Source organism: Lytechinus pictus, chromosome 3 (genome assembly GCF_037042905.1).
Source record: "Lytechinus pictus isolate F3 Inbred chromosome 3, Lp3.0, whole genome shotgun sequence".
NCBI lineage: Eukaryota > Metazoa > Echinodermata > Echinoidea > Temnopleuroida > Toxopneustidae > Lytechinus > Lytechinus pictus.
Window position 1 is genome coordinate 25,914,756 of NC_087247.1, and position 27,410 is coordinate 25,942,165.

Here is a 27,410-nt window from a genome sequence, read left to right on the forward strand (position 1 = left end):
ACACCACCCCCAGAGCCTGGTAATCTATCATTGCGTATTACTTTGTATCCATCTATATTGATTTCTTCATCGTTCACCGAGTTATTTAGCCATGTTTCTGTGAAAGCAATGACTGCAAGATTCTTTCTCTTAAAAAGAATTCGAAGTTCTGAAATTTTTGGTAGAATAGATCTAACATTAGATGTACAAAGTGAAGGCCTTTTACAGCAAATATGTTTTCAAAATCTTGATAAAGTAAACTTGAATCCTTCGAGATTTTTTGTTGTAAATTTGGCTCTGGAATGTTTTCGGGTACCCGAATTTCTTTCTCACAGTTTACAATAGTATTATTGTAGTCGTCAAATAAAGATTCACAGAAAGATGGTAAAAAACAGGTTGAACAAAACCATTCCTCATCGGGGCTCAAATATAGATTTGAATATATTTCCAGGCTTATTTCTTGACAGTGAATATGATACCATCTTTTACAAGTGGAACAAAGAAGGCCGCACTGATTTGATTTTACTGGTTTTTCACAGTTTCCACATGGAAACTTAAATTTTGGGCCTAGGTTTGATTCAATATCACCAGACAGTAATAAGAGAAGGAAAACAATGATTTTGGTCACTTTCGTATTCATTAATTCTATGGAAGGGATCCATTTGTTTTGAAAATAATAAAAGTACAATTTGGGATATATCATTCTGAAGTTTATTTTTTCATAACAAATCGTTTTGCAGGTAAAGTCGTGCATAAACACAGAACTCACCAGGTCAATTGATCTGTTATATAAATCAAAATTTCCCATTTCCATCTTTGAAACAAGTTAAAAAGGTAAAATATATCTTCAAATAAATTTTATTAGCTAAATTCTACGTGTTCTTCATGATTAAGGTCTACTTTTATTCGCATAACTATTTCAAGGTTCTGCGCAAATCAATTTTCACTAACTTTTCAAAAGTAAGTGGTGCTCACTCAAGCGGAAATATTTTCCGACAATTATATCGTCATTTGCTAAAATGGATTTGTACCAATGTTAAAATGTGGAAAAATCTTTAGAATATTACAAATGTATAATTTTACAGGATTTTTTCTAAGTGTAAACTTTTTTTTGATACGCACTGTATATATAGAGTGTAATATATTAAGACTTAATTTTCCAAATTCGAAACTGCGGTCCCCAAACCCCTGCTCCTGTGCTCCAGATTCTGAATTGTCAAGAATTACATATGTGCCCTCGCTAAAATTGAAAAAAAATATGGAGAAAATGTAGACCCGTTATCAATTTTTCAGTGGTTTAATTTTTTGCCCTTGGTTTTACAGAAAATACAGATTATGTATTTGCCTGGTCTTTGATCGAGACTAGTTCAATGGTGAAAATTCGGTACCGGTGCCGGTGGTGATCGTGAGCTAAAACGGATTTCGGAGAAATTTACAGAATGGAAGCACTTATTCCAGTTATAAATAGACTTCAAGATGTTTTTAATACTGTTGGAACAGATGTGATCCAGTTACCCCAGATTGTGGTTGTTGGAAATCAGGTAAATTGATACAAAATCTTGCCCAATTCCAAGCCAAACCTCGCCCAGCCCGAATCAAATGCCAAGCCCATTCCCATAGACGTAAATCCCAGCTGCAGCTCTTTTTATGCCGGAGGTGTGCGAATTTTCTTGCACGCAAGTTAATAGGCTACATCACATTTCAATGATACACATACCCGTATTGCACATGAGTTAAATCGCCAGCTGCATCAGCCATGGTTTGAGATAAATGAATGTAGAACTAGAACATCGATTAAAATATGAAAAAAAAAATCTTGTGGTGAATGTGTCAGTGGATTTTATTCTGATTCATTGTTCTGCAATGTATTTTTATTTTAAGGGGGAACTAGTCGGCTAGCTTACTCTGACAAAAGTATTGTAAAAGTAGGCCCCCTAGGGCTAGGCCTAGTAAAACTAAAACTAATAACATCAGAAAAATATTTTAAATATAGTCTGTACTCTCTCGTGGCATACATTGTAAGTAATGCTGTAAGTCAAAGCTGTGATCGGATCGGATGATCGGCGACGCATGTCAATATCTAAAATTCGATATCGGCAAAAATACAGGGGCCCGTTTCTCAACACCGTCATAAGTCTAACTTCTTGACTAAATCGGAGATAGTGAGCTACTTGTCCGCTAACCGTTTCACGAAGCCCTCTTTACCAAGATCGGGTACAACAACCTCACTAAATATTTATGACACCTCCGAACCTGTCATAACTTCTTTCTTAATGACGTAGTGGCATCACGTGGGTAGACTATGACATGCAAAATTGCCTCGAAATTTGACAATTGTAATCTTACGTAATCATTCATAGAAGTTGAAATTACATTGCAAAACAGGTGTGATAGATCATTCAATAATAATTGTTATGCACAGAAACTATCAAAACTGTTGGTAAAACGCAACAAAACCACTCATTTTAAAATAGTAAAGTAATTGAATCGATAAAGATTCTACCACGGCAGGTCATCCATAACTGGACTCGTATTCGTCGTTTTCAAACACTTATCAACATTTTTGATAAATTCTATCTCTAATTTATGCAAAGAATTTGTCAAATCGTGTGTTTCGGTATGTAAAAAAATAAAAAAAAATTAATTTAAACTATATTTTGATGATGTTTGGAACCATAAATAAACGTATAATTATCATTATTTTACAAAGATAACAATTGTGGTTTACTTTCGTAAACTATCAAAATTTACTATCCCGGGGATACCCATCTCATTGTCCCCATGTGATTTTTTAGTCATGAAATGATATATTCATAATTTGATTTTCTCAGCAATTAGATGCTCAAGTCTTCATGGTTTAAGTATGCATGGTTCATATTTTGCCTCTGCTATTATTTTTATTAGATGTATTTCCAAATTAATCACAATAATTGCAGTTTTATCACATTTTTGCTTTTCAAAAATTATGCTATTTTGTGACTAAGGCTACGTCTCGTCTGCTCTTTCTACCTATAGTATCGATATCAAGGGATTCTAGTTAGGAAGCCCTTCGTGAAACGGGTTTAGTAAGATTGGAACTAACTCCGTGGTTGGTGGATAAAGATATGACTAACTTGTCCAGGTGTTGAGAAACGGGCCCCAGGAATTTTAAGTTGTTTATCTCATAGTTTCGGGATATTTTTTTGTCGCGACATGTTTTAAAGTGTTTTGAGGTGCTAGCGATTTATAAATTAAAGGAAAGAACTCGTTTTCTGAAAAAGAAATGTACATGTATCTGTAGAAGACGCATTTTCCTAGAAAGTCGGAAAGGCAAATAAAAGTCCCCAACGTCACATATCTAAACCGTCGATCAGGACGTGTTTCAAATTTGTTTTTAGGTACTAACGGCTAAAAATGATTCTATAAACTTGCCGTTATAAACCGTAGTTCTTAAAAAAGAATTATAAATAATGCATTATTCAGACAACAGCAGAAAGGAAAATGAAACAATAGAAGTTGCAAGTCGTAAATATCTAAAACAGACGATCAGGAACATTTTAAAATTGTTATGAGGTGCTAACAAATATAAGTACATTTTATATACAGTACTTTTCGTTATGAACTCCCGCTCTCCAAAAAAATAAATATACATGACGCATTATTCGGACAACCGCGAAAAGGAAAATAAAACATATTAATTATTAGAAGTCATAAATATCTCAGAATACTAAACTGACAATCAGGAACATTTTAAAACTGGTTTGATGTGTTAACAAGTAAAAACATTTTATATACCTTCCGTTATGAACCCCCGTCCTCAAAAAAATATGTATCTAAATGACGCATTATTCAGACAACAGCGAAAAGGAAAATGAAATAGAACAGAAGTCAAAACATCTCAGATTAATGAATGATCGATTTGGGAATGTTTTAAAGTTGTTTTCGGGTACTACGGCTTAGATTTAGTTTTATATACATTTCGTTATGATCTCCCGTTCTCCGAGAAGAAATATAAAGGACGCATTTTCTCGACATTGTCGGAAAGGAAAGAAAAAATTAATGGATGTCATGGCGGTCTCAAAATAATTGCACGATCTAGTGTTTTAAAATTGCCTTGACTTCAAAACTGTTTAGATATTGGGCCAAGAGGTATCTCAAATGGCCACCGATCATACCGATACACTTTGTGTGATCGGCGTGAAACAGCCGTGGTTAGATCGTTATCGGCTGCTGACCCGATGATCGGTTACATAAGTTAACGTTTCTTTAGTTTTCACTTAGCGTTAGATCTTGAATCTTGAAGAGTAAGCCCTTTTAGCAGCTTCAAAGCTATCCCAGGATGAAAACCTTGTGTGTATAAGTGCGAGGTGCCATGGTGAAGCTGAAGTACAAGTAGTTTGAAATTTCACTTTACATTAAAAGTGAGTGTGCACCGTGCAAGTAAAAACTGCCTCTTGGTTTACAGCATAAGAGACCCAACAGGAGGCTGCATCGCACGGATGAATGACAGTGCGGCCTCTCTAAATACTAGATCTACAGTAGATCTAATTGGCAAAGGTTGAGGACAATCCATCAAAGAATATAAAGAAGTTATTCGAATTTTAATTGTTTGATCTGTGACGATGTCATCTGCGAACAAATTTCATACATATCGTATGGTAAAAAAATAAGTAAACATGATAAAATGTAATTTTCTCAGAAAATTGAAAATGTTTTTTAATTTGGTTGTACTGTCACTGTACATGTACATGTATATCAGTAGGAAAATCATTTCACACCCGCTCCTGAAAAGAAACAAATACATGTAAGTCGTCACGAACCAATTGAAAATTATATATTACATATAACAAATTGGGCAGCTGCTCGTATATATGACGTCACAAATCCCAAACTTTAAATTCCAATAACTTTCTTAGTCATTGATGGATTTTCTTCAAACCTTCACCAATATTTTGTATTATTTTTGCTGCTTTTTTATAACAAATTTTCTGTCAGGATGAACTTCCCCTTTAAAACTTTTATGAATAGATGAATTGAATTCATCCATTCATAAAGTCATTCCACACAGTACGCTACTTTCCTTAACAAGTTAGCGTAGTCGTAGATGTGTCCATCATCAACATTTTGCTGACCCAACCAATCAATCTCAGAATTGATTTTGTCTTGATGAATATCTGTCTACTCTAGATCCTAGATTTATATCTTTAGATTTATTGATCTTTTATTCTTTTTACATGTTCTTGAAGCTTAGTATGTTAACTGTATCATTAATATGAAAAATTGTAGTGGAAAATAAAACAATCGAATTGAATGGAGTGATTAGTAACTTCCGTACAACAACCATGCCTCTTTTATTTTCCTGCAAATGAACCACAGCTGTCTGAGCTGTGAGTGTGGCAGTAAAATACCAAAGGAAAAGATACTACTTAACGGATAACGGAAAAACAAAAATCAGAAATGTGTTATCAATTTTTTTAATGAATTTTTGCCTTGTCATGATCATGCTTATAAAACAGGGTTTCCAGCCGATCAGGGATATCAGGGAATTTGATAAAAAATACCTCAAATCAGGGGAAAATGCCCCAAATGAGGGGAAAATCAGCCCTGGAATTTTGATTGGCCCAATAGTCGAAAGCACGGTAGGCAGTCAGACTCTGTTATATTTTGTTGCATATCAAAACAACATCCATTAAAGACTGGTTATGGTGGTACTAATTAGTTTTGTTTTTAATACTGAAAATACATGTAATTCACTGCAACAACTTAGAAAAAATACCAAACTGGAAATGGGTTTCAATGATTATTAGGGATTTTTAAAACTTCAATTGGGGAAAAGTCAGGGAATTTTGTTTTCTTGAAAAGCTGGGAACCCTGTAAATTGCAGTGATTATTTTTTTTTCTAAACGTTTCTTTTCAGAAAAATATAGAGCTTAGATTATTCCTACATTAAAAAAATAGAGAATAGGACTTCAGTATTTACACATATGTAGAAGGCCTAAACCTAGTAAAAACACTATGTCAAGTGGAAAGGGGAAGAATGAGAAAAATTCATAAATTTGAGAGAGAAAAAAGAAAATTTACATTTAAAAAGATAGGTATTATTTCCCTTTTTTCTTCCTAAATCACTCATGATTACATGCATATTGCAGAAAATTTCCCTTGCATTTTAAATGGTACACTGCACATTTTAATTTATTAGACTATATTGATATTTAATAATAATAAAAAAAATTTGTCTCGCCCACCAGAGGTGAAGGCGAGACTTAGGGATCCAAATGTGGTCCGTCACAAACCTTATGACACAACTCCACAACCGTAAGTCACTTTTTAACTTAACTTGGATGGTAGATGGACTTGGGGGACCTGCATGTTATGCTGCAGTCGGAGGTCAAGGTCAAAGGTCATTTTCAGGTCAACGTTAAAGTGTACATGCAAGACTCTTATGACACCTAACTCTGCAACTGTAAGTCACTTTTCAACCAAACTTGGATGGTAGATGGACTTGGGGTTCTGCATGTTATGCTGCAGTTAGAGGTCACATGGTAAGGTCAAATGTCATTTTCAAGTCAATGTTAAAGTTTCCGTGCAAGACTCTTATGACACATAACTCTGCAACCGTAAATCACTTTTCAACCAACTTGGATGTTAGATGTACTTAGGGGACCTGCATGCTATTGTGTTGGGAGGTCACATGGTATGGTCAAAGTTCATTTTGAGGTCAACATTAAAGTTTATGTGCAAGACTCTTATGACAAGTGTTATTCCATCCTAGTCATTTCACAATGAACTTTTGATACAATTCTGTTGCGTCCCTTTGCAAATCACGATATTTCTTGTTATTTTCATAAGTGGGCGAGACACAAAATCGCTTTTGCCTTGTTAGTGTCAGTACCCTCGATCTTGCATGTTTCAAACAATTTAAAAAAAGTGTATTTTAAATTATCCACCATAAAATATTATTAGTCTTTTCCCAACAGTAGAAGTACACAAGCAGCACAGCCAATATGGGAGACTATCTTCAATTTTGGAGGGTTTTGTGGCATAATTGTGGAAGAAATTCTTGTTTGATTAAAAAAGTATTTGGAAAAAGCCCTACCCAGAGTTTGAGCTTGGGAATAGTGAATGCATGCCCATATCCAGTCCATATACTTTTCATTCCTGATTTGCTAAACAAATTTTAGCCAAATTAGTTTCCGACTTAATGACATATATCTTCAATCAAGCACCATTTTTAGTCAAATTGAATATATATGGAATTGCTTTGTTTCTGATATTAACTTTGATGTGCAAGTAGATATCATTGTTCAGAAAGACTCCAAGTATAATCTTTGTCTTCACCATATTTTTTGTGATCGAATTAAGTAATTGTCAAATTTTGACACGAATGCCCCCCAAAAAAGCACCAAGCACCTAATACATGGCTAGACAGTTCACTGAAATTTTGATTGCTAAAATTACAATTAGTTACTGGCTAAGTAGGAGAGTTGTACCTACCACTCATCACAATTTGTTCACCAAATTACTGGTAAGATGAGATTTAAATTAGATTGAACATCTACTACTTTCATATTCCATTTCATTTTCAATGTCTTATTTCTTTCAAACAGACCTCACCATTCTGCCATTTTTTTTCTTCCGCTAAAAGTAAATTAATGAGTGTAAACTTGTTATCAATCATTTACAGAGCAGTGGCAAGAGTTCTGTTCTAGAGAGTCTTGTAGGAAGGGATTTCTTGCCAAGGGGTAAGTACTTATACTTCTTTAAGGGACTGTACCCTCAGATATAGACGATTTAAATGTGCAAAAAAAGTAAAATTAACATTGCAAATGTAATTGATATCAGATATGAAAATAAATAAAAGTCACACTTTTAAAAGTTTGAATTATGAAAAAAAATCCCATGCAATGAATTAGACTGTTTCCAAATGAGTGTAATTTAGATGTAACAAATTCACTTTTGATTGCATGATATGGAATTTCACTTTAATTTAATGTACATGTATGTTTCTGCTTTCTTAATAGTATATGGTAATTAAATAAATACAAATACTTCAATTTTGGGCTCCAAAAGAGTTAAACATAGAGAGGCTCCTCATGTCATGTGTAGATTTTCTGGAAAGTCTTTGATATACGGTATGAAACTTACAAAGGGGATCCATCAAGCTACAAAGAAAACTTGGGCACATTATAGCATGTACTCATTTGAATGTATACATGTATATCTTGAAAAAAAAATTAATCTAATTATTGGGGTTGGTTAGTTGATTAAGAAAAATGTATTTGATTTTGATGAAATTACTCTGTTTTGCTTTCTTTTTATTGTGGTAGAGTTCCATTTCACATTGGTATATATGTAGTTTGCTTCAATCAATTGCTCAGCAGGGAAAGGGAAAAATGAATACACCTGTACATGTATACTTAAAATTGAATATTAAATTCAATGAGATCCTTACAGAAATTTCTAATTGTGGTTGGATTGATCGAGTGATTGCTATACAACATTATTAACAGGTCTTGATATATCCTTTCCTTTTATTTTTTTGCTCTATAACTAGAATCATATCTCATTCAAAGTCAACTTTTTCAAAAATACTCAACATTTCAAAATAAAAAAAATATCACAAACTGCTGTATGTATACATGTAGTTGTGGGAAATGTATTAAATATTTAATGCATATACAATACATTTATTGGTAGTTTGTTTCAAAGACTGTTTATTGGCATGTCACTCTCGTGCACAACCAATAAAGCCTGTCATATTCATATTTAAAGTTAATGTCACATTTGCATATTATTTATCATGAATTGATAACAAAATAATATTTTTTTGGGGTACATGTAACTAAAATGACTGAATTTGCACCAAAATGAAGGCACGATTCATATGAATGAACGTTGTATTTTGGTTCAACTTGTGATAACATTCCTTTATATCAATTGATGAGATTTTTGAAGTAGGCAAGCAGGTGTTTGGAGTGAACCTGCCATTTATTTTTTTTAATTGAAGGAAATGAAAACTTTTATAGCAAAAAATATTCAAACTTACCATGTTTAATTGTAGTTCTTGATGTTTGTAGTAAAATAACGCTTACATTTGAAATAGATCATTCACCAATGGAGAGGAACTGACTTCCGTCTTCAGTCAAATCTAATTCAAGTATGCACTGTACATGTACATTCTCTCAGGACAGAATGAGAGAAATGTTCCCTTTGTCTTCTAATTACAAATTTCCTTCATCTTTAGGTGATTTTTCACTACATGTAAAAGAAAGTGATGACTACAAGACATTGGTATTTAATTGACCAATTAACAGCACCATCTGCCAGAATTGTAGAATGATTGAGAAGTGTTTGCTTTGTCTTGCATCTTCCACATGGGCCAAGTGATTTAATCAGAGCTTTTCCATGGAAAGAATTAAGTTTGACATATATATAAGAATTAAGTGATTGCCAGTCATCAGTTGTCATCCTGATCCTCAAACTTTTTGTTCAATATCCAGAACTTAATTAAACCAAGTGCCAATTCTTTGAACAAGATACACACCCTTTAATGATGAATACAGACATGTGCCTGTAACATTTCCACTTACATTTTTAAAATTTATTTTTTATATTTTCAATATTCATTAAGCTGTGATGCTTTTTAAATTTCATCACTCTCCAAGACAGTTGTACATATATATATGATCAATTATGCGCATAGAGATGTCGCTTTCAACATTCCTTTGAAATAGTTGTTTGCTCTATTTCTGTTACCCTATTATTAACAACCTTGTTATACATGTTTGTAATAGTTACCTCACATTATTATCTATGAAACAGGAAATGGGATAGTGACTCGACGCCCTCTGGTCCTGCAGATGATCCATGTTGATCCACAGGATAAAAGAGGAGCAACCGGAGATGGCGAAGGTAATTATGGTAATTAGGCCTGTATAGGCTACTTTGCTAATTAATGTTGCATGCAATGCATGTCCATAGATAATTGTATTTTCATTTCTATCTATGGAATAGTTATCAAATATGCTTTGATAGTTATTGCACCAGGGTTCAGTTCTCATTACAGTGATCAGTGATTGCTAGAGACTTCTTACATTGAAATTATGGCTGGTGCTCAATTTATCAAGTTTCTCTGATGATGTACATGTACATCAGAACATTCTTCATGAAAAAATAAAAAAGTTCATTTATTATATTCGGTGATATATTGGCAGTAGTCAGATTTGGTTGTTACAGAACAAAATGTTTAATTCATGATGATATTATGGTGCATATTTGTACAGGCTCTACATTTTTCAGTATATGTTAAATTAACTTAAAATTTTCTAAAAGGGACTGACGACAACAGACAGACAGAACAAATTAATATTCAAGTTCAGGCCTGTCCTCAATTTTACTGTGGGTATTTTTGTAACTTACACTTGTGTTTATTTCACCTCATGTCCTGTGTGGGCAGTGACAGGAAGAGCTAATGATGGTGAGTGAACACAGAAAAATGTTAGATGAGGATTTTTTTTATGTTAGCATGAATGGTTGATTGAAGCTTCATATGTGCAATAAACCATACATTCCAATTAAATGTTGTGCAATAGTCATGTTTGTTGCCTATAAATCATATTTTTTATGCCTATGGTAAATTAATCATGTTATATCATTTTTTCGTTTGACCTTAGCAATTTTCGTTATTGATTTTGATGGATTCATCATGAATTAAAATAAGAAACAAGAAAGTTATTGAAGTGCAGCTTTTGTGCACAAGTACATGTACATGCAGCAAAATCCTGCATTAATTCTGTGTTGAAAACAAGAAGAACAGATTTACATAACATTATCAACAATGATGACGCTTTTTCAAGTATCATGGGATGTTATTCTTTGCTATTCTGGACTTGTTTTAACCTCTCATTTGTTCAAAGTTGTTTTATATATTGTTTTGCTTCATTTGTCTTAGCATGTAGAAGTATGATATATTTATGTAATTTTAGTGGTTAAGTTCTTACTATGGGTAACCAAGCTATTTTCACATTTTGAAGTGTGTTTGTTATCTTGTTCACTCTTCAGAAATGTATGAATTCACTAAATTATATCAACGCCATGATTGATACATGTACATTCTATAGTCTGTAGTCTGTGAGTGGCTTGCACTATTCTTAGAATCACACAGAACATGATAACATGGCATTATTTTAGTTATTGTTGTATGTTTTTCTTTATTGTTATAGAAGAGATTACAGCTGATGAATGGGGAAAGTTTCTTCACACCAAGAATAAGATCTACTCTGATTTTGAGGAGATCAGAGAAGAAATTGAAAATGAGACTGATAGGATGGCAGGGACCAACAAGGTAATCAATCATCTCTTTATCTTTAAAGGTCAAAGTTCAGTGTACTTACTACTCGGCATTGTTATCAAAATGCCTTCTTATTAACTCCATTTAACATCACCAAAATCATTCTTCATGTAAAGTACATCTTTTGAAGCCAAAGAACCTTTGACAGAAATGAAGTTGACCTGACAAGTTAGAATTTCAAAGACCAACAAATTTCATGCAAAAGATGATAACACTGTATTACTTCTATTGGATTTGATATTCATGAAACTTCTTAGGCTCCTTTCAGAAACCAACTGCTATCCGCAGTCATGAGATTAAGTATACAACATATATATTTGTAAAATAGTCAGGGAAATCTGCATTACTGAGGGGAGGGGAGGGGGGGGGGGGGAATAGGCACTTGTAAAATGATTCTGAAAATCGAATACAAACCCTTTTTTGAAATTGTCAAAGCTTTCATGAAGAAATGTGAAAATGTTGATTTAATTTGACCATTACTACATTTTAATTGATTTGTGCAATAATTATGCATGCATATTCAACTTTCTTTCCTTTCAGGGGATTGTTCATGATGCAATACATCTTAGAATCTACTCACCCAAAGTTCTCAATTTGACTTTAGTGGATTTGCCAGGTCTTACAAAGGTAGGTCCAGCTTTAAATACCTCATTCACCTAATGAATATTCATGACGACTCTTTTCACAAAATATTGCTAAACTTTAAACCTCAATAACTTTACTATTTGTTATCCGATTTTGATGAAATTTTCGGCATTTTGCTCAGTGAATTCTACTCTATGTATTAAAATATAAATATTTCAGCCCGGACCATCCCTTTAATATTTTCATTATTAACCTGGTGTGGGCCTAATCTTTAGGCAAGACATTATAGTTTATATTCACCTCAGTGTAAATGAAACCATCTTAGATTCTTGCAGTGAATTAGAATAATGTTAATGATGTTTTGTACTACTTTTATGTTCCACAGGAACAATTCCCAACCTGGGTCCAACCTAGGGATTTGGAGGTCAGATCAAGGAGATGGATATTAGAAAACAAATCTAAATTCCATCCTTCTTGTCTGTCATATTGTCTTAGCAATAACTTCTCTCAGTAGAATGATTGCCTTAGCCATGTTTCTTGCTGCCTATAGATTTTGTTATTAGTGGAAAACAAGTTAAAATTTGAGGCCGAATCGGAGAGATAATGATTTAGCCCAACAGCAATCACAAGTTCCAGCATCCCAATCAGTTACCCAATAGTTCTCGGCTCTCACAGTAGAGTGATGTGATCCCTGTCTCTTGTTGCTTGTAGGTTCCTGTCGGTGACCAACCTGAGGATATTGAAGGTCAGATCCGAGAGATGGTCGTCAAGTACATTGGCAATCCCAATTCCATCATCCTAGCAGTGACCTCTGCCAATACAGACATGGCTACCTCAGAATCTCTCAAGTTAGCCAAGGAGGTAGACCCTGACGGTAGGAGAACCCTGGCAGTCATCACCAAGCTCGATCTCATGGATGCTGGCACAGACGCAGTGGATGTGCTGTGTGGCAGAGGTAAGAAGTCTGTCTGTCCTTTGGCTCTCTTGCCTGCATCTTCCCTTTTCCTCTCTATTTTACATGCCTTCTTTCATTTACCCACTCTATTCCAACCCCTTCCTTCTGTGTTTTGCAGAATATTTTTTATTTCTTCACACAACTAAGAATATTGACTTTTTGATATAGGGTGTTGTGCGATGTTTTTTGATTGAATGATCAATGCAAACTCTCCAGATGTCTCTCATTCTTAGTTCAGCGTACTAATGTCAGCCCATAGAAGCATTATCCTCCATACGTGCTATTCTTGTAATGAATTTATGTATCATTGTATGTTTAAATGAATATGTAATGGTTCATTTCTTACCTGTTATAAGTTATGATTAATAATCAAAGATGACACATATTTATGAATTGTTTTGAAATCTTGAATTGTTTTTGTTTGTTTAACAGTAATTCCAGTGAAACTAGGAATCATTGGAGTGGTGAATAGAAGTCAAATGGACATCAATAACAAAAAGGTAATGAAACACCATCTGAAAATTTTTGTTATCGATCTCTTGGAGAATACAGGGTTGTAATGTAGGATAGTGCCGATCTTGATGAAAACCACTCTGAACAGAACTGCTTCCAATTGTTTACTCTGCTTGTTTCCTAAAGGCTAAGGTTTATCTCGTTTATTCTATGATGTGCCAAAATATATTGCAGCACAATGAAGAAACACTATCATCTCATTTTTACTTGGATTTACATAATTAGAACTCTTTGAACTCATTACTTGTGCCGTATCTTAATTTACAAATGAACATTCCTTTGAATACTTGATAATCTGGTAAATTGCAGATTGGTCTACTACTCTGTGGACGTACTATTCATTCTCGTTCCCGAATGGTCTAATCCTATTTCGACAACAATTTAGTCCATTCACAATTTTGTCTAATTTCCAGTTAGGCTTTCCATGTATTCTCATGTTTTCTCATATCCATCTGGTCTAACACCACTTAGTCTATATGGCTATATTAACTGTTTATGCACAAAAGTATTTGGCTAGATTAACTGTTTACGCACAACATTTTAAATTGAAAAGTAAAAAATAAGAAGACAAGGTGGAAATTAGACCAACTTTGCATTATACTAAATAAGAATTTGATCAACTGGGCATTACATGATATATACTAAATGAAAATTAGACTAAGTGAGTATTATATCAAGTGTAGTGTAGACCAAATAGCAATTAGACAAAATTAAAAGTAGACCAAAGGGGTTTAGCTCATGAGGTATAAGACTCTGTATGTGCATATCTGGCTTGTACCTATAAAATTAGACTATATTTGATCTGGAAAAAAAAAGTAAAATAATCTTCGATTGCTTGATTATCAGGTTATTGAGGAGGCTGTGAAGGATGAAGCAGCTTTTCTACAAAGGAAATACCCAGCTCTTGCCAGCAGAAATGGTACTGCTTACCTAGCCAGAACACTCAACAGGGTATGTATCTCAGACATTATTTAACTTATTAATTTGCTTGAATTGATGTTATTAAGATGATATACTATACAGAAAGGATATTTTTCATTGAGTAAATGCCAGCTGATATATAGGTTGTTGCTTCTGGCAGTTGTAATGTTATGATGATATTAATGATGCCTCAGTTACCAACAATCAGTACGGGAAGGTGGGGTAAGTTGTGACACTTTTTGCATTTTGCATGTTAGAATTGATATGACTAGTAATATTGTAGAAATAAGTACCTTGCCTTTAAATTTGATTCTTGGGAAATATTTTTCACCTATATATAACTTTCTACCCCCACACTGAAAGTCGTCGTGACCTTTGAAAAAAACGATGTCAAATAGCTCAACTTGCCCCATCTGTGGGGTAAGTTGTGCCACCTTGTGGGGTAAGTTGAGCCACAAAAACTATGTACAAAATGTATGCAGGAAGAACCAGGATGTCAATTTTTCATTTAAAGTCTTTTCACTTGTTGATTATCTATAAATACTAACATCTTCTAAAAGAAAGAGAACTGTCATGTGAATTTGCTCCTTTCTGCCTGCATATCAATGGCTTTTTACGTTTTTTAATTTTTTATTATACATCACCATAAGAATTACCATGGCTCAACTTGCCCCATGTTGATTTGGCTTAAATTACCCCAGTCCGAACTTATTGCGGTATTTTCACATCCACACATTTCTTATGCATTCATCATGTAAAAGACTATGACAAGAATGAGAATCCATCCCTGGACTAACAATATTGTTCTTATTTCTATAATATATTTAAAGACGTGTGTGGGTAAAAAGCACTTATCTATTTCACACCCTTTTTGTCTCACCTGCATAGCAGAGTGAGACTATAGGCGCCGCTTTTCCGACGGCGACGGCGGCGGCGGCGGCGACGGCGGCGGCGGCGGCGACGGCGACGGCGGCGTCAACACCAAATCTTAACCTGAGGTTAAGTTTTTGAAATGACAGCATAACTTAGAAAGTATATGGACCTAGTTCATGAAACGTGGCCATAAGGTTAATCAAGTATTACTGAACATCCTGCCTGAGTTTCATGTCACATGACTAAGGTCAAAGGTCATTTAGGGTCAATTAACTTAGACCATGTTGGGGGAATCAACATCAAAATCTTAACCTAAGGTTAAGTTTTTGAAATGTCATCATAACTTAGAAAATATATGGACCTAGTTCATGAAACTTATACATAAGGTTAATCAAGTATCACTGAACATCCTGCATGAGTTTCACGTCACATGACCAAGGTCAAAGGTCATTTAGGGTCAATGAACTTTGGCCGAATTGGGGGTATCTGTTGAATTACCATCATAACTTTGAAAGTTTATGGATCTGATTCATGAAACTTGGACATAATAGTAATCAAGTATTACTGAACATCCTGTGCAAGTTTCAGGTCACATGATCAAGGTCAAAGGTCATTTAGGGTCAATGAACTTTGGCCAAATTGGGGTATTTGTTGAATTACAGCCATAAATTTGAAAGTGTGTTGGTCTAGTTCATAAAACTTGGACATAATAGTAATCAAGTATCACTGAACATCCTGTGCGAGTTTCAGGTCACATGATCAAGGTCAAAGGTCATGTAAGGTCAAAGAACTTTGGCCACGTTGGGGGTATTTTTTGAATTGCCATCATATCTCTATTTGTGTATTGGTCTAGTTCATAAAACGTGGAAATAAGAGTAACCAAGTATCACTGAACATCTTGTGCGAGTTATAGTAGTTTTCAAAATCAGCACTGCTGCTATATTGAATCGCGTGATGCAGGTGAGACGGCCAGAGGCATTCCACTTGTTTACTTTTTTGGCTGAAATTTGTATTTTTCCCTCTAAAAAAGTACTTTTTGTTTCAAAGTTGAAAACAAAGTGGTTGGGTTAAGGGTTATGCAATGGGTCATCAATACATGACACCACCACAATGTCCGACTCATTCATTATTAGCCTGGGGGTGGTGGCTCAACTTGCCCCTATGCTCAACTTACCCCGCCTTCCCCTACTGATGATGATCATCCATTTATAACGACAACATTTTCAATTTGCTTTTGAAAATAGGTTGTTATACAAATGTATATAAGGAATTCTGTCTATAAAGATTATCTGCCTGTAAGAAATAATTTCTGTGTCTCCTTTGAGCTGTCTTTTCACCGAAGTTTAGCTGTATAATGAAGAAAAGTTTTTTTCTCCAATTCATCTGTGTTTAATAGCTATTGATGCATCATATCAGAGACTGTCTACCTGAGTTGAAGACGAGGGTCAACGTGATGACTTCACAGTTTCAGCAGCTCATGGCTTCGTTTGGTGAACCGGTGGAAGACAAGAGTCAAACCTTGCTACAGATTATCACCAAGTTTGCTTCCGAATACTGTGCAACCATCGAAGGAACCTCAAGAAATATAGAAACATCTGAATTGTAAGTCTTGCTCTTTGTTCTTTCTTGATATTTGGGTTGCCATGGTTGTAAAATGCATGAACATGATATTATTACCACATCCTCAATTCTTAATATTTATTTAAATATGTTAATAAATTCAGATTATGAAATAATGATTTATGTACCATTTACAATTATATTACATTTTAGCTGCAGAGAAGAATTTGGTTGCAGTCTGGACATATCTTTTGAAAATTGGCAAAATTATGACTGAAGTAATATGGGTATTTCTGTCTCTGTCTTGTCATATGCTAGATGTGGAGGAGCAAGAATCTGTTATATCTTCCATGAGACATTCGGGAGAACGTTAGACAGTATAGATCCACTAGGAGGACTTAGAACTATAGACATCTTAACTGCTATTCGCAATGCAACGGTAAGTGGTTATAGGTTTGTTAAATTAATGTTGACTGCTGAGGAGATATGATTGTTAAGCAACCAGAGGACTAGTAGCTTGTAAGGCTTTTCAGAGCAATAGGGTAATGATTAACTGGTCACTCATACACAAGATCCTTGCCAAGTCCACTGAGCTGTGCTTACCCTTGTGTATAAAGAACAACCATTCATATTTGATTGGTGAATGATATAGATGAAAAGGTTTACTCACTTTGTCTTCGATTTAACAATAAAAGTCTTTTCATTTGATTTGAGTTGAATGTTGTTATTAATTTGAACAATTGAAAAACAGCGCAAGAAGTTGACTACCGGTATTTCTGTTTGAAGGCTGCCTTGCGTTGAAATGCAAGGACTTTGTTGAAAATCATCGTTGCTGAAAATAGTGCCATGCAGAAAACTCAGATACCTGCATTTCATCTTATCAACAAGTAAAAATCCTTCCTACTCATCAGTCTCCCATCATGTGATTGTTTCACTACTACAGGGACCTAGACCAGCACTGTTTGTACCAGAAGTATCCTTTGAGCTGCTGGTGAAGAGACAGATCAGACGGTTAGAGGAGCCCAGCATGCGTTGTATTGAACTGGTACATGAAGAGATGCAACGTATCATAGCACACTGTGGAACACAGGATCTCTTAAGATTCCCACGTCTCCATGATCGCATCGTGGAAGTTGTAACCACCCTTCTGAGGCGGAGACTGCCAGCCACGAATTCAATGGTATGGAATGGCTTTTGATGGTGCCGTCAATTTTGCATTTTTAAGTTTAAAAATTTACTGCAGATCGTTTGAATAGTCTCAGCTTGGATAATGTTCAGTCGATATGAAAATGAGAAAAATAAATTGACACCTTTTGCTTTTTTTCTATATACACACTTATCTGGGTTGATATTTCTTCATGATGTATCAATGAAAAGTTGAAAAATTAATAGGAAGTTTAAATTCCTGTGGGTAAACTTAAATTAGTCTTTCATTCAATATTTTATAAGTGTAGAACATCTATTGATTAAAAATCCTTTTTTTTTTAACCAGTGATTTTTGCCCCAAATCTGTTAATGTTTTACATGCTTTAGACATTCCTGTTTAGCATCTTGTGTGTTCATTGATGTTTCTACAAATAAGTGCAAAGGAAGTAAGAATAAACCTTGACCACTTTGGAATATTCATTTACAGTGTGACTTGCCCTCTCTTTTCCATGTTATTTATGATCCAGGTTGAAAATATTGTTGGCATTGAACTAGCTTACATTAACACCAAGCATCCTGACTTTGCCGATGCTAGTCTTGTCAATGTGCTTGTGGAGCAGAATGATAAGGAAAATAGCAGAAAATCTACAAGACATACTGAATCAGTACCCGATACTAGAGAGAGAAATGACAGGCAGTTCAAGGTAAGGCTTTTTCGTCACTTTCATTTGAATCTGATCTCACTGAAGTAGGCTTTAGTCTCTATTCTGTCATCTAAGCTCAATGTTCTAGTATTCCCTTAGTCTTGATTGTCACTTTCATCATCTCTTGATGCGTAGTTTAGATATCAAGGAGATTAAAAGTAGAATTGTTTCATGTATTAAATCGTATGTGCATATTAATTTGTCTGAAATCCTAAGCAGGATTTCTTAAAATGTTATGTTTTATTTACAACATTCCACAATTTTAGGAGCTTATAGCATTACTTTGTAATTATCATTGATAGCATGCTTCATAAAACAGATCCTTTTTTTGGGGGGGAGAGGGGGAATTGATAGGGCAACATCCACTCCTGATGGGCTGGTTTCTGTATTTTGTAAAATCCATGATTGACAAGTTATTCATTAATACAATATCTTTAATTTGAGACTTAGCTATTTGTCCTTATTTCAGGACAAAGTAAGTTGACAACTCCATTGCCGTTGTTTGTTGCAATATTTCCCCAAACAATTGTTCTGTATTTCACACAGACCCCTCAGACCACACCCATTGACGGGGCCCCTCCGAGGCCTGATGGCAAGGATAGCGCATCATGGGTTCCTTCGTGGGTTAGGGGAGCACCGTCTAATGTGAAGTCTTCAAGCTCAGAGAACCTGTCGGTAGCAGCCAGTAGTACCCCACCACAGATGAGCAGTCCCAAAGTGGAGAAGAAAAGACCAGGCATCAATCTCTTACCTGATGTTGTGAGTACATGTAACTAATTCAGATTGGGTTATTTTATTTCCACTCAATTTTCATACTTTAATCCTCAAGAAAATTTAACTTCAATGTTACATTTATATATATATATTTAATTACAAGCATCTCAGAAATCATGAAATTCTGCATCAAAATATAAAACCATATAGATATAAACACAAGATATAGGGCTTGTAGTTTACTTGGGACACGATGATAGAGGCAGACTGTAACCATATTGAATGTCGTGATACATGACATTGGGCAGTGTTATACAACTCCCAAGAATGTTCTGTAATGTGATTGGTCCAAATCGGATCACGTGATATTCAGCGAATTGCACTATTGCATCCAAAATGCACTATTCTGCACTCTGACGTCAGAGTGCAGGATAGTGCGAGGTCTGGAATTATCTAGAATTTAGATCAAATATAGCATTCGGGGCAAATCAGTAACATGGGTGGGGGGGGGTTGTATAAAACAAACAATACACGCATTCTTGAACTCTGTGCTTGACTCGCCAAATGGATACCGCACTCGGTCCTGCGGACCTCGGTGCAGTATATCCATTGGCTCTTCTCGCACATCATTCATTATTTGGCCCTGCATGCACGTGCTTACGTGCATTATTTGTATAATATTGCTAGCTTTGCTACACAATTTCATTGAAAATTGTACAATGTTTTATCATAATTGATTCAAATTGCTCTTTATGTATGGAGTTTGTACATGTATTGTTAATATCAGAAGTATTCAAGTTATTCTAGTCATGTCTTTAAGTACTATATGACTTGTTTGGATCAACTCTTGTTAGTTGGCAAGATTCCATTGATGGATGTTACCTACCATCTGTAGCTCAACCTTGCTCTACAGTCAGTTGGCTAACTATTAGAATTCCTTGACTTGTGGTCCAGCAATCAATTCCAGTGTCTAATGTAATTAGTTTTATATTAAAGAAAAGACAATTCTTTTTATACTGTCTGTGGTCTTTAGCTGCCATCATTAGATTTATTTGTTTGATTCAATCTGTGGAATGAAATTAATTAACTCTCTCTCTCTCTCTTACACACACACTAAGATTTTAATGAATATTTGAGCATGAATGTAGTGATATGATATTTAATGAATAATGATAGTGGGTTCTTATATTGTATAGTGCTCTGTCTGTCAGATGCAACACTCCCTCCACTAATTTACTTATTAAAGGTCAAGTCCACCCCAGAAAAATGATGATTTGAATAAATAGAGAAAAATCCAATGAGCAAAACACAAAAAATTTCGTCAAAATCGGATGTAAAATAAGAAAGTTATGTCATTTTAAAGTTTCGCTTATTTTTCACAAAACAGTTATATGCACATCTCAGTGACATGCAAATGAGACAGTCAATGATGTCCATCACTCACTATTTCTTTTGTTTTTTATTGTTTGAATTATACAATATTTCATTTTTTACAGATTTGACAATAAGGACCAACTTGACTGAACCATATAGTATTAAAACAATGCTAATTCCACATGTTCAGGGAGGAATTAATCTTTGTTTCACTTGACAATGAGGAGAAAATTAGAATATTTCATATAATGAAATACAAAGGAAATAGTGAGTGGATGACGTCATCAGTCTCCTCATTTGCATACCGACCAGGATGTACATATAACTGTTTTGTGAAATTAAGCAAAACTTTAAAATGTCATAACTTTCTTATTTTACATCTGATTTTGATGAAATATTCAGTGTTATGCTTGTTGGATTTTTCTCTTTTTATTCAAATCAATTAATGGTTGGGGTGAACTTGTCCTTTAACCTTTATTTAACCAACATTGTTGTTATCTATTGTAAAAGGAATCATAAACATGTAAACCACTCACAATCATTTAATGCTATCTTTATTGGTTTTGATTGACATAACACTTTTTTGTTATTTTGTTTTGCCATCATTCAGCCTGATGTACCGGTGTCTAGGAAACTTTCATCAAGGGAACAGAGAGATGTGGATGTTATAAGTAAGATATACTTTAAACTTAAATTACATTATCCACCAATGTACACATAACTATAATTATGAAGCTATTTTTACCGTGTGGTATAGAGAAAGAGAAGAAAGGAACCATAAAAATTGGGAGGAACACTAAAAAAATGGATGAAGAGAAATGAGATACAGAGACTAGACAAATATTTGGAATGAAATTACCTGTAATAAAAGTAATAACAGGCAAAATCAGAGACAATTGATAATACAAAAGTTTTAGGATGTTGAAATAAACATGTAAAACGGCAATGGTTTCATGTCTGGAATATGAAAAAATAAAAAAATATATGATTGGAATGAATATGTAATATTTTTTCCTTTATAATCTCCCTGCATTATTGTTTTAGCTTTCAGATATTTACAAATTTTTTTGAGTCCTCTATAAATCTGACTCACTACTATTGAGGGCTGGAAGAAAGATTTTGATTAATTATTCTTTTAATGTTTTGTTATATTTTGATTGTTTTTGTTTTTTTGTTTGTCTTTGGGTTTATCTTTTTGCTGAAGATTGCCTTAGTATTTTAGGTTCAATCATTGACTTGTTTAGTTTTTAACTATTCACCATGTCCGTTCATGTTTTGGCCTGAGCGATGAATTATATCATGTTATACATTCTAGTGTTTTGACGTGAAGGATGAATTATATCATGTTACATTTTGATGTGTTTCAGAGCGACTCATCCAGAGCTATTTCCTGATCGTACGTAAGAACATCCAAGACAGTGTCCCCAAGTCTATTATGCATTTCTTAGTGAATCATGTACAAGATAACCTTCAAAGTGAGTTAGTAGGACAGCTGTATCGTCAGACAGAGATTGATACATTGCTTAATGAATCAGAACATATGGCACAACGAAGGAAAGATGCTCAAGAAATGTTACAAGTAAGTATTTTTTCAGTAAATTAAAGAAAATCAAGCTTTATGTGTAACATTTTGCCTTCATTGCATATACTTTTTATTTTTTCCCCTGTATATGAGAGATTATACTGGTTAAATCATTTGATCTCTCCTGAGCTTTTACACTCCCAAATAACAGGTGTATGCAGCAACAGGACTGGGGGGGGGGGGGGAGAAATGTAGTGTGAGGAGGAGAAATGGGAAAAGGTTGAGAGATTCCCCCCCCCCACACACACACACACACATACATACACTTGTGTCATTTTGAAAGTGTTTATATCGACAAGCCTTATTATCTTAATTAGGTCTGTTGCAGAAAGAGTTGCAATCTAACACAATAAAAAAAAAATCAAACACAATTTATTTTCAATCAATTGAATGCTTGTATTAGTGACTTGCGCTTGATTTTTTTAATTGCGTTTAACTGCAACTCTGTGCAACGGGGCCCCTGGAAAAAGAAGACAGAATTTTAAAAAATACCACAAAGGCCTCATCACATTGGATCCCACTTATTTTACTTTGTCAACTTTCATACAAAAATATTTTGCTGCCTCTATTAAGTACAAAACTCTTCCAGAAAAACTTTGTCAATATAGTGTGAGACATTATGTAGGCTGTTGTTTTTTATTGCCAGTTATGTGGCTGATAATTTACAACCATCATTATTCCTCTCTCTATGCAGGCTCTTCAGAAGGCAGGCCAAATCATCAGTGAAATCAGAGAAACACACCTGTGGTAGACCCCCATCCACCAACCACTCCTTTCACCCTGTCAATAAACATAATTATGTGAGAAATTAGCATTAATGAACAATTGTGTAAGTTTGCAAATATTCTACTACTAGTATTTATGTTTTACACTGACCTTGATCCTAGATGCTCTCTGTACATTCATACCGATTCAGTACAAAGTATTACACAGACTTATGTCAATTCAGATTGTATGTGACTGTCCAGTTACAAGTGTGTTTTATACATAGATAGCATAGTCAAGGCTTTGAAGAGGTTAATGCATAAGCTAAATGTAGTTGGGTGGGAAGAAGATTAACAATGCATATCTACTACAAACTTGTTTATGAACTCATTTATGACTGTTCTGTCAAAATATGTGATACATCTTTGCATGTATTACAAATGAGTTTGTTTTTGAGAATTGTTGCTTTTTTTTTTGGGGGGGGGAGGACAGAATATATTAAAAATACTTGGAAATAACTATTTCACATACTTTCCTCTTATTAAGTATAATAAAGCTCACCCTACCCACTTGAAGATATGGGCGATGTATAAGTAATGTAATACTTTACACAGTGATAGTATTGCAGTGTACAGTATCCAACAGAAGTTAATACACTTCGCATAGAAACATTAATTTTCAATGCAGCTCTTCACCAAAAGGTGTCTTTATTTAAATGTTGATAAAAATATATATAGAAAACATTACAAGACACCAGATTTATTATGACAACAAGCATTTGTACGTAAGGAAGCAATTTGCAAAGTTATACTTTTTGATCAGCATATTTGTACTCAAGTCTGGTGAATGGTGCATGTACTAAAAAGCTCCAAGGCCAAATCAAATAAAATGCATCCCATAGTTGTCAATCTGTTGATATTGGAAATCAATTTTTCAGTCACAGTTCTTTTGCTCTTCTCATGCATATGTACAGCTGAAATCAGAGCTTTAAAAAAAGTTTCCTTCCCGTCATTGAGTAGAAAGCAAATATTAGTGGAATGCGTGTTGTTATTAATTTGACTCCCGTTCATAACTCCCAAATAAGCCATTCTGTTATCTAAAGGAATGATTGATGGATTAGCTATGTGTATGTTTGCAAGTTTGAGTAATGTCAATTATACAAACTGCTTGAATCTTTAAGTGGAAGTCATAATTGTCTAATTGTAGGAGCATATTTTTGAATTTCTTTATGTTGCAAAGTATTTATGTTTATTTATTTCATACATTTGGGGAAAAAGAGATGGGTGTGCATAATATGGCTAGATTGAAATAACTTTTTTCCCATCATTTGTTATAACTTTATGCCCAGTTGTCAGTTTTTGTGATATTATTGGTCTGTTTGATAGACATGTGTTCTTAGGTGGAACATTATGTTACTCCATAATATTTTCCCATAACTTTTCAGTCTTGTTTCAGTTCTTTTATTAAAGTACTTCAATGAGTAGTACTGCTTTGCATGAATTACATCCTTTACATTATTTACCAATTCACCATTCAACAATTTTTTAAAATATATGTTTATGTAGTGTGCATGGTGTGGTACCTATCTTTTGGGTTATTTTCCCTATTGTCAATATTATTCCAAAGTTTGCTATGCAATTCCTTTTGTTTAATCCAAAATTACTTCATGAATTATATGTAATACAATCTGATTGTTAGTGATACATTTTCTTAATAATGCTAAACAAAGTGTTGAAAATGATAGATCTATGTAACTATTTTTTTTTGGCTTAGCCATGTACCCAGTACACTAAACTAAGTAGCAGACAGCTGTATGTTTGCTGTGCAAATCAATAGAAGTCTTTACTACAGTACCTTTTTTCACATTTATTATGAAATAAGCTATCAATATTTCATAATTCACATTTCAAATATGTTTTTGAATGTTTTGTGCAAACTAAGGCATGCAGTGATTGAGATAATGGTAAACATGTACAAATAATGCACAGGTCAATATGTGATCGCGAGGATGCAGGGGACTCAAAGGGTATTAAGGCAAATGAATCATGAGGTGTTAGCAAAGGTTTTCTGCACTGTGTTACCTGAGATGTCTATATCGTTATAAAGTAAAACAACACTAGTTACGTTAACCCTTATTTAACTTGGGAGGGGGGGGGGGTCAATTTGTCCCCCCTCGACAAATTTCGTCACTACGCTAGTACGCTGTCAAGCGAAATTTTTTGACTTTTTTCCTGATTTTCTGACTTTTTACTATCAAGTCTTGCGCATCTTTTTAGACCAAATTTGCAACACCCGGGTATGCGGTTCTGAAATTATGCCACATTTTGTAAGTGCATGTCAAACCCCAAATTGCTAAAAAAACGTGATTCCATGTACAAAGTACAAATTTCAACCAAAAATCGTATGATTATTTTTACTTTTGTTGGTTAAAATGGATTTATTTTATGCTATTTATGATCGCAAAAGGGTCCCTGTCAAAGTTCATCGGAAAAAATAATAAAAACAAAGGCTAAAAAAAACAAGAATTACATAAGAATTCAAAAAGCAATAAAATACATAAGAAAATATTTATATTTTTGCAATTTTTTGTAGAGATTTGTTAGAAATGTAAAAATTGATACTCTCGCCAAAAATTAGCATTCTACTAGCTATATAAAGCAACTTTCACAATTGGTGGTGCGACTGCTTACAACCGTTGCGATTTTATGCAACATATATTGCAAACAAATGATCGCAAACGATTGTGAAAGCCCCTTTAAGTGAGTTAAAGGCAAAACATTAAAAAAATGAAAAGAAATTTAGGGCAAATTTCAAATGCTTATTTGCATAATGACTTAATGAAAAAATATAAACAATTAATTTTTTGAAAATTTTACTCTACAGTCTTGTAGTTTACATCCGGCTCTACGCGTTTGCATATTTTTGCAGCGATCGCGCTATCAGCGGCCAAGATCTGAAGGGAGGGTCAAATTGACCCCCCCCCCCCACCCCGTATATCCTGGTCTGAAATAGCCCAGTTAAAATAGGGTTAAACCTGCTTTTTATGTGTTGTAAATGTAAATGGGTCAGTATTGTATATTTTGAAAATTGGACTGAATAATCCATGCCTCAGACTTTCTTTCTGACAACACTTAGTTATAGTGCAGAAGAAATGAGTAGTGTCTACCTCATGACCAGAAGTCCCTGTATTCATGTAGCCTCAATCATCCATGGGCATCATTTCACTCTTGTGTGTGTATTTGTACGTGTAAGAAAAGCAAGCTATTTTTTGAATGCTTGTTAATGTCTTTTGTTGAGCACTTTTCAACTACGACAAAAAAAAATTAGGGGATTCCATGTGATTCTTTTAGGGGATGTGATCGGCCACATTCTTTTACCTGTTTTATAATACTTGATAGCACCTCTGTCTCATTGTCAGTACATGTAAACGTGTAATGGTAGGATTGTCAAAATCATTTGATGATTATAATATTCCTACATTGTGCTTGTATGTTACACAGCATCAAGCAATCAAGTGCAATGGTAGTGGAACATGTTAAGGTTAAGAATAGAATTTGATGGTGTACAATTGTGATGTATGATATTCATTGATACATTGTAAAGTATGTTATTTGAAGGGCCCACAATGAATGGTGTAAATATGAGGATTAAAACATTTCATATTCTGATATTTTGACAATGTAAAGCATGTTTTGGTGTTTTTGTATGTATGATTTACCGATAAATTATTATATTTTGGTCTCGTCGTTTGAGGTACATAGTTTTGTGTGTGTTGGGGATGGGAGGCTGTTCCATTATCTGTCTTGTTTTAACATTGTTTGGTAAGCCCAATTTCTCTGCAAGAGAGCCTACATTTAATTAAGTACTGTATAAGCTGTCATTTTCAGTCACATATTCTTGTGATACTGCATGAGACTTTCACCCCATATTCATGTGACAAACAAAACTCTTTAAAAACTTGCATAGGTAAAACTCTTTGGTTTAATTGTGCTTTTAGTGTCCATATCCATAGAATGTGCTCGTGTACTCTACTAGTATTAAGTAGCATTTAGACTTTTGGGGCATACAGATGACAATGACACACACATATTTTTGTATTGTTGAATTATTGTTTGTTCACAGACTTTACTCACAGAATTTGCAAAGAAAATGACAGCTTATACGATGTATACATCAAATGCTCTTGTGTGGGTCTCAGTCACTTTTTGAGTTTGATTAATGGACAGCCAGAATGATTTTACTTTCAGTGAAACATTCATCATTCAAAATAATTGAAACCATCTATGAAACACTACTTCATGTACAATTACTGTTTGCGATTCATTCTGAAAGCCATGACATGTTTGAGTATAAAACAAATACTTTAAAGCTGACACTCAGGCAGGTAGCATAGATAGATAGATAGTTATTTAGTTGTACAAAAAAATGTCAATATACTGATATCTCCATCTAGCAAACTGTCTTTAATGC

General features: G+C 34.3%; 1 protein-coding gene across 1 annotated transcript; it reads left to right on the plus strand.

Annotated features, from left to right (window-relative positions):
- The first annotated feature begins 1,337 nt into the window (after window positions 1-1,337).
- On the plus strand, window positions 1,338-26,625 carry LOC129255748 (dynamin-1-like protein). The gene is made up of 16 exons (XM_064096708.1): window positions 1,338-1,520; window positions 7,643-7,700; window positions 9,781-9,870; window positions 11,181-11,302; window positions 11,849-11,935; window positions 12,605-12,848; window positions 13,281-13,348; window positions 14,208-14,312; window positions 16,552-16,757; window positions 17,034-17,154; window positions 17,659-17,895; window positions 18,389-18,565; window positions 19,112-19,324; window positions 21,264-21,324; window positions 22,021-22,232; window positions 22,930-26,625. Exons 1-16 carry the CDS (start codon window positions 1,419-1,421, stop codon window positions 22,984-22,986), a joined length of 2,160 nt encoding a protein of 719 aa, XP_063952778.1. The 5' UTR covers window positions 1,338-1,418; the 3' UTR covers window positions 22,987-26,625.
- Window positions 26,626-27,410: the final 785 nt, after the last annotated feature.